Raw genomic sequence first — 10,305 nt, 5'->3', positions numbered from 1 at the left:
CAGCATGCAGGTCATATAATTAATGTTAATTTAACGCTCAAATTTTCAGTCATTAATTTTTATTCTCTTAAATGCAGTTTGGCAGGGGCCCCTGATCCATGGCAATGGATTTTACTGGATGTGAGAGCACACTTGGTCTTAGAAGTGACTCACCAAAGACCTTCCCATCCCAATAACAAGATCACATCATGTATGCATTATTAAGCCCCGTAATTGAACGGTCCATAGTTTGCATATCAGACTATTAAAATAATGTGTTTTGCTTTTCTCTGAACACGTATTGTTCAAGCCTCTGCGAATATGTGGCGATTCTGATAATTATCACCAAATTACTGCAAATGTTCTCTTCATTAACATGATTTCTTTCAAGCATTTTTTAAAATGTGAATATTATTATGAATTAAGGAACTTCTTACAAAGTTATATAAACTTTTTTAAGGGACTTGTCACTGGGAAGGAAAGGATATATCTGAATGGAGGAGGAAGAGAAATGTGTTTCATATGCCTTTCAAATAGCTTTTCTCAAGTCAAATAAAAGTTTTCTCTCCAGTTTCTCAGGCAGCTTCTAGGCAAAAGGCAAAAAAGGGGGGAATGGGAGAGAGGGAGAGAGGGAGAGAGAAAGAATTTAAAAGTCACAGGAAAGTCATAGATAATTAATTTTTATAAGTCCTTACAATCCAGTCCTTTTTGATTTGGATAACTTCTCCCCATAAATACATAACTTTTTACCTGATCTACAATAAACTAATATTCCCCCCTTCAAAAGTACCAACTCAAAATTTTTGAAAGCTAACAGCTCACAGTTAACTAAATATTGCTGTTCCCTCCCCCCAGTTACTCTGAGCCATACTGTTGGAGAAATTATAAGCCATAAAGAGCTTTTATTGTAACCTTCCCTTCACAGACTGTTTTCAAAGTTGAATGGCAAGACATTAAAAAAAAAAACTACTGCAAAATAAGAGTCTCTTGTAAATGTAGAAATTTGCATCCACACCACTTTCTAGCAAAATTTCCTTTGAGTGATGTTTAAACTCGTAACAAACAGGTCATTCTGCCGCTGGTATTCTCTCTCCTTCTGCGTAGAGTCGGCGCCCTGCGCAGGTCATGGTCCTCCGACGGCGCTTCCAACGCCTAAACGCGACCATCAGCCCCTCCCAGGAGGTGTTTTCATCCACCGGGAAAGTTTCACGAGTTTGAGAAGGTTGTGAGATTTTTTTCCCCTTAAAAAATGTAAAATACTCCGGGGAAAGTGTGGGAGTGTGGGGCCGGAAGCGAATGGAGAGAGAGCGAGAGGTGGCTGGTGCATCTGGCCCGCTCCAGCAATAACCGCTTGGTCGCTCCCTGCGGAGCTGATCACCCCCTCCCTTTGCTCGGTTCCAGGATCCTCTGGGCCCCTTCCTACAACCCACAGTCAGCTCTCCGGGGAAGGGGTGCCAGGCCCTGGGAGGCACTTTTATTTTGGCTGAGAGGAGGGAACGCTGCTCCCAGGCCCAGGGGAGGCGAACTGAGCTCTTCTGTTTGGATTTCCCTCCTCTCTATAGCAACCAGCAGCATCAGGACAAAAATGCGCCCTCCCTGGACAATGGCCCGGCCTCCCGCTTCTCGCCCTAGTCTTCCTCCCCCAGAACTCAACCAGGCCCTGCCTAGAAGCTCAGTAGCTCAGTGGCCGGGAACGGCTCCACCCCCTCCCCGCTGTGTTCCCTGGCAGTCCCTCCGGAGGTCAGGCCAGGGCGCGGGGCGCTGCAAATGCTTCTCCCTACCGAGCTTGATCCCCCATGAAGGCCGAGGCCGAGACACAGAACCTCCTGGCAGAGCTCGGGGGCTCCCACAGCGGAGTTCTCAGCGGAATTGTGTGAGTGGTTGGATGGCCCCGAGTGGCACAAATTCCAGCTAGCTTTGTTCATGGTTTAAAAAAAAAATTTTTTTTTGTTAGTATAATGCACAAAGCGGACCAGACCCTCTCCCCACCCCCACCGCCCACAAACACGTTCGTGTAAATATAAGCATCCTAAACCAAGGTCCCAAGCATGATCTCTGACTTTCTTTCACTCTCCCAAGGTTAATTAAGTTCCCTTCCACGAACTGAGCTCCGCGCCTATTCATTATTCTCTCCCTCTGACCTAGGGCATTAATATGATCAGGCCTGTGACTTGGCCGTGTCCTGGTTCCCTATTTTGCATTTAATGCTAGACCCGGCTGCCCTAGATTACCATCGAAAACTCACAAGAAAGGCAAGAGGGGTGAGCTGGTTTCATTGCTGCATCCTGCCTAGGGCTTCCTAGTTCTTCATCTTCTTCCCGACAATATCAGCCTCTACATTCCCAGGACCCATATTCTGGAAATCTGTCTTTTAAAAATAGTCATCTCTAACTTCATTAAGTCCAAAGGTGCTAGAATGGCAGTTCTGAAACTCAGAGACCTGGCAGAAGGTTCCAGCCTACAGCCATTGCCGCTGTGATTAACTGTGCTCAAGAAAACCTTTCCCGGGATGCACCACCCCTCCCGCGCTGGCTGCTGTCCCCAGGACACCAACAACACAATTGTGAAGCGCACTCGTGCACTTCAGAAGAAATTTACATTCATACTCTGTACAGCCGGAATAAGGAATCTGAAGTTCAACCTCGACCAAATGCAGCCTTTTTTTCCCCCAACAATGGAAATCCAGACCCTGCCCTTGGCCACCGCACCAAGGAAATAGCTGAGGACGCTCTTTCCCCCGCGTCTGTGCTCAGGTGTTTGCCGTTGCTCTCTGCTCCTCGCCTTACGCTACTTAGATTGCTCCCCAAGATAAGAGAGGGAAGGGACTGCAGCAAGAGCTTCATCTCAGTACACTTCCAAATGCTTTAGAGCTAAGGTGGTTTCTGTTGAACTCACTTTAATTTATAAAAGAGTTGTCATTCCCGCCGGGTGGCCAGCCATCCACCTGCTTTGAGGCGGGGTAGGGGAATTGGGGTAGGGAGGGACACCTTCAGGCTCCATTGTTAGGAAGTCATTTAACTGTTATTCCTTTGAAAACGAATTTTCAGGAAGGAAACTAGGAGCCACCAATCGCCTCGTGTTCTGTCCCTGGTATTTCAATATAAACAAGATGTATTAACTCCAAATAGAATTTATCTTGCACATTGATGAAATGTGTCCTTTATGCTTTCTTCCCCGTAAGGCCTCGTATTCACCACTCAGAATTTAACAGGCTTCCTTTGATAAATTACTCAAAGTAATCCCTGAAACAGCTAGACTGCCTGAGTGATATGGTTTTAGAAGTCTTCATGCCTTGCCTGCCCATAAAATATTCACTTTTGGACTACAAAGGTGGGATCATTTTTAATGATGAGATTCAGAACTGGAATAAAAAGGGAAAAAGATTAGTATCCATGAATTCAAATAATTTCATTTTAAACACTCAACTTAGAACATTATATCTCACTGGTTTACACAGTAGTGAAGATAAAATAGAATCATCTATATGGGAGACGTGGACAGACAGAATTGCCAAGCATATGAAGAATGGTAGTTTTAACTTTCAGAAAACTTTTCCTTCTTCAAGACCACTTATAAAATGGAAACAGATGTATGTTTAGAAACTTGTAAATTATATGAATAGATAGTAACATATAAATCTATATGGGATTTTTTTTTAATCCAGGAGACGATATGCTGCTACATCAAGATGTTAATTTCTCTCCCCTTTAAAGGTAAATGTTGGTTGTGTTCTCACAAGAACTGGCAACTTGGAATAGCATTTTCCATGCTTCTTATAAATGCATCCCAAGCCTGCAGTTCTTGAAGATTTAAGGAGGTTTTTATTAAAGCAGCCAGCTGCCTCTTTGTGTGGATTGGCTGTTTAAAGCTGCAGCTCTGAAGTGGGAGCCTCAGTTTTGACATTCTGTAGGCCCCTGGCAAAGAAGTTCCATTCAAATATGGGGGAACTCTTCGCCAAATCAGACAGTCTTTGGGGTTTCAAAGGGGAGAAGAAAGCATGGAAATAAATGGTCAAGACTAGGCAAAAGATGGAATAGGATGAGAAGGAGAAAAGATTCAAGCCATCCTCCTCCAGGGTGGATACACTTACAAGAAAACACCAATTTTACCCATTTAAACCAGTTGCCACCTCCTAACAAAATTTCCTTTGTTTCTGTTGTCATAGGAATACACAGATAATAAATTAAGATCTGTCAAATGAATACTATCTCACCTCTGTTCCAATAACCATGTGCTTTCAGCTCAATGTATTGTGTTTTTTCTGTTCACTCCTGGTACATAGAAATAAATAAATGACATTTACACATGGAGTGAGTGTGTTTGCTAGATGAACGAGTTAACAAGCTAGGGTTCGATTTGGAGTGCAGGGACTGGTCCCATTACTGCTACCTGGGTGAAGACTTTGGAGGCCTGGGGTGAAGGTGCTGGGGCCTACTAAGACAAGCCTGCCTCACTCTTTCCAGGAAGGTTACAATGTGGGGATAAATAAGGGTCTTTTGAATTAAGCTGGGATTAGCTGAGCTTTTTCCTCTGCATGAACACCAGGGCAGGAGGGAGTTCTCACCACTTCTTCACAAGGTCAGGATACTGACTGAGTAAAGAGAGAGCCCTTCCTCGGGACCTAAGGGAAAGGAATGGACTGGCACCCTTGCCAGAAACTCCTCTCTGGTGCCCTGCGTTTATTCTTGAGGAAGGGGCCTAGGGGACTCCCCCCACCCCCCACTGCGCTGTCCGCCCCAAGGCAGCGAGGCCTGCACCAGCCGAAACGTCTATTCTTCATTGTCCTAGAAAGTGATCTCCGGGAGCTGTGCTGGAGTGAGGGAGACATCGAGACACCTTGTCAGTTCAAAGCATTTTAGGGTTGTTTGAAATCCTCTCCACGTCAACGTAAGCAGCCTCTGTATTTGAACAGCTGCTTTGAACTGTGAAAGGGAATGAGCTGAATCAAAACCTGGAGGTGTCTCCCAGAGACACCTTCAACGTGCTTTTCTGCGGGTGGAAAAGGACTCTGCCCTGGCGGGTCAGAAGCACAGAAAGGCGCAAGCGACGGAGGGGGTGGGGTGGGGGGTGGAGAACAGAGAAGCCCCCCTCTGGAGCTAAAACCTAGGTTTCCAGAGCCCCAGGGAGACACTGCGGGGACAAGCAGACAGGAAGCCGAGGCTATTCTGAACTCAGCGTTCGCTCCACCCGGGCCTCTGGCAAAGGGCGGGGAAGCAAGGGTGGCTGGGAGTGTTCGTGGTGGTGTCGGGGGCGGGATTGTACCCAGAGCCACTGTGCGCGCCTAGCCTTGCCCTCCTAGCGATTGGCCGGGCTCTGAGGGTGTGGGATGGGATGAGGAGGCTGAGGCCCAGGGGTAGAGCATTGCTTTGTGCACTCCCAAGGATTTATTGGGTGTGTTAATCCCCTAGAACTACCAGAGTTTACCCGGTTGGGAACGTTTCGACTCCGTTGCCTACAAGTAAAAAGAGGAGGGGGTTGGGGCGGAGTGGAGACCCGAGACATCAAGGCTGATCTCGTAGCAGTAATCGCCACTGAAGTCCCATGCAGACAGGAAGTTTTGTTGTACATGTGCAGCCTATTTTTGCCCACCCCCCACCTACACATAACAGCGCCCTAAACTCGGAGTTGGGGGCGGGGGAAGGAAGAAAGAGAGAAGGGTAGGGGAGACTTTTAAACTGACTACAAGCCCGGCTGCCTCGCTTCCCTCAGAGATGCGTCTGGAAACCTTTTTCTTTGCTGAAGTGTATCACCCCACGGGCTGCAAAGGGACGTGTCCCTAGAGAAATGTGAAATCAAATCCAGAGAAATGCAGACACCTGCCCCGAAGCGTTGGGGGTGGGGAGCTGCTGAGTATCCCAACACGATTCTTCCTGACGGCCGGATTCATCCATCTGTGGGGGCTTAAAGTCTCCAAGTCCGAGGTCAGGAAGGAAGAGGAGAAGCTGTAAGGGTAGGGGGTGAGAGGGGCGCAGTGGACTGCAAAAGGCCAGTGCACTCCTTCTCAAAGTCCCAGGGGAGCCGCGCACCGCGTTTGGGACTTAAGGCCACTGCCAGATGGAGGCGGTCCTGCCCGCCGCCCAGTGTCTTAGCTCCTAGTTGAGGAGCTGCGGGGGCCAGCCAAAAAGTCTGCACTCTCCAAGCCTCGGACTTTCTCCTCCCCCCCCCCACCCCGGAGCTGGGCAAAGTTACGGGATTCTTAGCAGCCTTCAGGCGTACAGCCAGAGTGGCTCCGCGCTTGCGCTGGGATCATGCACAACACTGTGTGTGTCCTCTCCTCGCCGCGCGGGTGCGCGCGTGGGGGGATGCAGGTCCGTCCCGCTGGCAGCCTGTGGGCTCGACCCTCCCCTAACCATTTTGCTCTCTCCCACACACACGCTCATAAACACAGGGCACGTGGAAATTCTCAGCCAAAGCGCCTTGCCCTGGCGGGTGCTCAATGTAGTGATTTATAAACAGCTCAGCCACTCCCCAAAGAGCTTCGCTCCTCGTTAGTCATGATGAATTCTCTGGCCCGCTCTACTTTGGTGTCTAGATTAAGATACTCAGAAGCCGCAAAATGCTCCCCTTGAGCGTTGATTTGGCTTCCTTCACAAACCCACGACTGCCAGCAGCGCCAGCATTAGAGCTACAACGCGCGAGGCCAAGGGTGAACTTGGGGAACGCGGTCAAGTTCCTTGGGGTCTTTTTGCCCTTTCTGGCAGTGACCTGTGATTCTCTTCGAAGTATATGCACCGGTAAGCTTGGCCCATGCTTCAGCCTGGGTCCACCACCAGGCTTCTCCTAGACGACTCGCAGGCTCCGAACTGCTTCAGGCACTAACTCCTGAGCGGTTAGGAAACTGACCGAGCGTCGCGCTCGCTCAGGGTGAAGCGTTGCCGCTGGTGCACCGTCCAGCAGTCTCGCTGTGGAGTTCATGGCTGAAGGCTAAGTAGACAGCTACGCCAGAGAGCGCCTGAGAGCTGAGTTAGATCAACCCTACCAACTGGCGTCCGCAGAAGTTACTGATTAGAAAAGTTCCCCTAGAATCAGCCCATCTTCCATAGCACACTCTTCCTTTCCATCGAAGCAGCTAACGGGAAAGTTGCATAGAAGAGCGCCAGGATCACAAGGAAGCGCTCCCGCAACCCTGGCAGCTCGGCTACTCCGGGCTGCCCTTGGTGCCTCCACTGCACCCGGAGGCTGAGCACCTCTCGCCAGCGCTCCAGTAGCCTCGCACAAGGCAAAGGTCTGCGCGCGGTCTCCCAGTTTTCTAAACTAAAAACTGTGCGCGCGCCCTAGTGTGGGAATCTGACAGAGACTTTTAGAGTTTTGTTTTGCTTTCAGTCCGGCCCGCTGCGCTGTCAAAGCGGGCAACTCCGCGCCTTAACAGGAATCTCTCATAAGCCGATGCACCGGCTGAGCCTGCCTCTCGTAGGGGCCTCTCGCGGAGGCGCTGGGAGACAATTGGGCCTGGAACCTAAAAGAGAGAGAGCCTGAGCTGGCGTCCGGGAGGAGGGAAAGAAGAAGACCTTTACTGGGGACAAAAGTGTCCGCACACCCTGGAGCAAGAAGCACATGTGCACTGATATTCTAACAGTGGAGGGAAAGGAGTCTTCAACAGGGGGACAAGTCTCCTTCTGGCTCTCGGTGTAAGAAATGCTGATGTATGTGTGTCCCAAGGTGAATAAAAATCGGATGCCTCCTAGGTGGGTGCAACTCAGCCTTTCTCTTCCTACCTCCTTCTTCGCCATCCTCCCCCCACCACCCGCCCCAGCCCTATAGGAAAAAGGAGGTAGACCGACCCCCCCCCCCACCCACCCACCCAAGTCTTCCAAGTGGCTGTGAACCATAGTGCGCGGGGGCCGGCCCGGGCCTCCAGACCCCCAGCCCCCTCCCGGCACGTCGGCTGGGGAGACAGATGGGGGGCGGGGCCCAACAGAGACGGTCGGAGGAGGCCGGGGGTGGGGGAGAAAGGGAGGTGAGATCTAAGAGAATCTGAATCGGGTGGCGAGGGGGCACGGGAGGAGGGCTAGGAGGACTGCGCGCCCGGGGGAAAGAGGAGGGGCAGCTCTGCGCCAATCGGTGGCGCCGGCCTGGGAGGTTGCTAGTGGTATCCACGTAAATCAAAGGGCGCGGAGCCAATGGGAGGGGGCGGAGGGGGCGGGGCCCAGGCGCGTGCCGCTGCAAGCCGGCTCTGCCAAGAGAGCGGGAGAGAGCTGGAGAGAACCGGGAGAGGGGGGAGCGCAGAGCTAGTCTGAGAGTGAGCGAAGCAAGAAGGAGGGAGAGGAGGAGAAAGAGAGCGAGGGCGGGCGAGAGGCGGCGGCGGTGGCAGCAGCAGTAATAGAAGGAGCAGCAACAGAAGGCGTCGAGCGGGCGTCGGAGCTGCCCGCTGGGGGAAAGGGAGAGGAGACAGCGAGCGAGCGTGGAGAGGAGCCCGAGGCGAAAAAGTAACTGTCAAATGCGCGGCTCCTTTAACCAGAGCGCTCAGTCCGGCTCCGAGAGTCATGGCGACCGCAGCGTCTAACCACTACAGCCTGCTCACCTCCAGCGCTTCCATCGTGCACGCCGAGCCGCCGGGCGGCATGCAGCAGGGCGCGGGGGGCTACCGCGAGGCGCAGAGCCTGGTGCAGGGGGACTACGGCGCGCTGCAGAGCAATGGGCACCCGCTCAGCCACGCTCACCAGTGGATCACCGCTCTGTCCCACGGCGGCGGCGGTGGGGGCGGCGGCGGTGGTGGCGGGGGCGGGGGAGGTGGCGGGGGCGGCGGCGACGGCTCCCCGTGGTCCACAAGCCCCTTGGGCCAGCCGGACATCAAGCCCTCGGTTGTGGTCCAGCAGGGCGGCCGCGGCGACGAGCTGCACGGGCCAGGCGCCCTGCAGCAGCAGCAGCATCAGCAGCAACAGCAGCAGCAACAGCAGCAGCAACAACAACAACAGCAGCAACAACAGCAGCGGCCACCGCATCTGGTGCACCACGCCGCCAACCACCACCCGGGGCCCGGGGCATGGCGGAGTGCGGCGGCTGCGGCGCACCTCCCGCCCTCCATGGGAGCGTCCAACGGCGGCTTGCTCTACTCCCAGCCCAGCTTCACCGTGAACGGCATGCTGGGCGCCGGCGGGCAGCCGGCCGGGCTGCACCACCACGGCCTGCGGGACGCGCACGAGGAGCCGCACCACGCAGACCACCACCCGCACCCGCACTCGCATCCGCACCAGCAGCCGCCGCCCCCGCCGCCCCCGCAGGGCCCGCCGGGCCACCCCGGTGCGCACCACGACCCGCACTCGGACGAGGACACGCCGACCTCGGATGACCTGGAGCAGTTCGCCAAGCAGTTCAAGCAGCGGCGGATCAAATTGGGATTTACCCAAGCGGACGTGGGGCTGGCGCTGGGCACCCTGTATGGCAACGTGTTCTCGCAGACCACTATCTGCAGGTTCGAGGCCCTGCAGCTGAGCTTCAAGAACATGTGCAAGCTGAAGCCTTTGTTGAACAAGTGGTTGGAGGAGGCGGACTCGTCCTCGGGCAGCCCCACCAGCATAGACAAGATCGCGGCGCAGGGGCGCAAGCGGAAAAAGCGGACCTCCATCGAGGTGAGCGTCAAGGGGGCTCTGGAGAGCCATTTCCTCAAATGCCCCAAGCCCTCGGCCCAGGAGATCACCTCCCTCGCGGACAGCTTACAGCTGGAGAAGGAGGTGGTGAGAGTTTGGTTTTGTAACAGGAGACAGAAAGAGAAAAGGATGACCCCTCCCGGAGGGACTCTGCCAGGCGCCGAGGATGTGTACGGGGGGAGTAGGGACACGCCACCACACCACGGGGTGCAGACGCCCGTCCAGTGAACTCGAGCGGGGGGAGGGGCAGAGCGTGAGGCTCCCCCTCCCCTTCGGTCCACCGCCCTTTCCCGGCCCCCTTGTTTCCTCTCTAACTTCTGATTGTTCTTTTATTTTTAATTATTATTTCCCCGTCCCTTAAAAAGAAAAAAATAAGGAAAGCAACTAAGGCACTGGACTATCCTTTAAACGGTAGCAGGTGTAATGATGTGTTCTGACCTTTGCAGGCTAGTACCCAGGCAATGGAGTGGAGTGTCTCGTAGAGCGAGGAGAGAATGCAAGAGTGTGTGTGTGCGCGCGTGTGAGAGAGAGAAAGAGAGAGAGAGGGAGAACTGAGATAAATACTTGGCAAAACTAAATAAATTACCAAAAAAAAAATAAAGAAGAATCCACCAAGCCGAGATAAACACAAAACACAGCTTCCTAATGCTCGGAGTTGGCACATGCTGCTGTGTTTACTTAATGGGATCCCCATCAGGAAAGAGAAAAAAATACACACGTTCTTTGATATAGGCAAAAT

At 52.9% G+C, this 10,305-nt stretch overlaps 1 protein-coding gene across 1 annotated transcript; it reads left to right on the top strand.

Annotated features, from left to right (window-relative positions):
* The first annotated feature begins 8,462 nt into the window (after positions 1-8,462).
* POU3F2 (POU class 3 homeobox 2) lies at positions 8,463-9,794 on the top strand. Its single transcript, XM_037145485.2, has one exon. It carries the CDS (start codon positions 8,463-8,465, stop codon positions 9,792-9,794), a length of 1,332 nt encoding a protein of 443 aa, XP_037001380.1.
* The last annotated feature ends 511 nt before the right edge of the window (positions 9,795-10,305 follow it).

The sequence above is a fragment of the Artibeus jamaicensis genome, unplaced genomic scaffold (assembly GCF_021234435.1).
Source record: "Artibeus jamaicensis isolate MK-2021 breed Jamaican fruit bat unplaced genomic scaffold, CSHL_Jam_final contig_387, whole genome shotgun sequence".
Lineage (NCBI taxonomy): Eukaryota > Metazoa > Chordata > Mammalia > Chiroptera > Phyllostomidae > Artibeus > Artibeus jamaicensis.
Note: the sequence above shows the minus strand (reverse complement) of the source record. Positions and strands in the feature narration are given on the sequence as shown.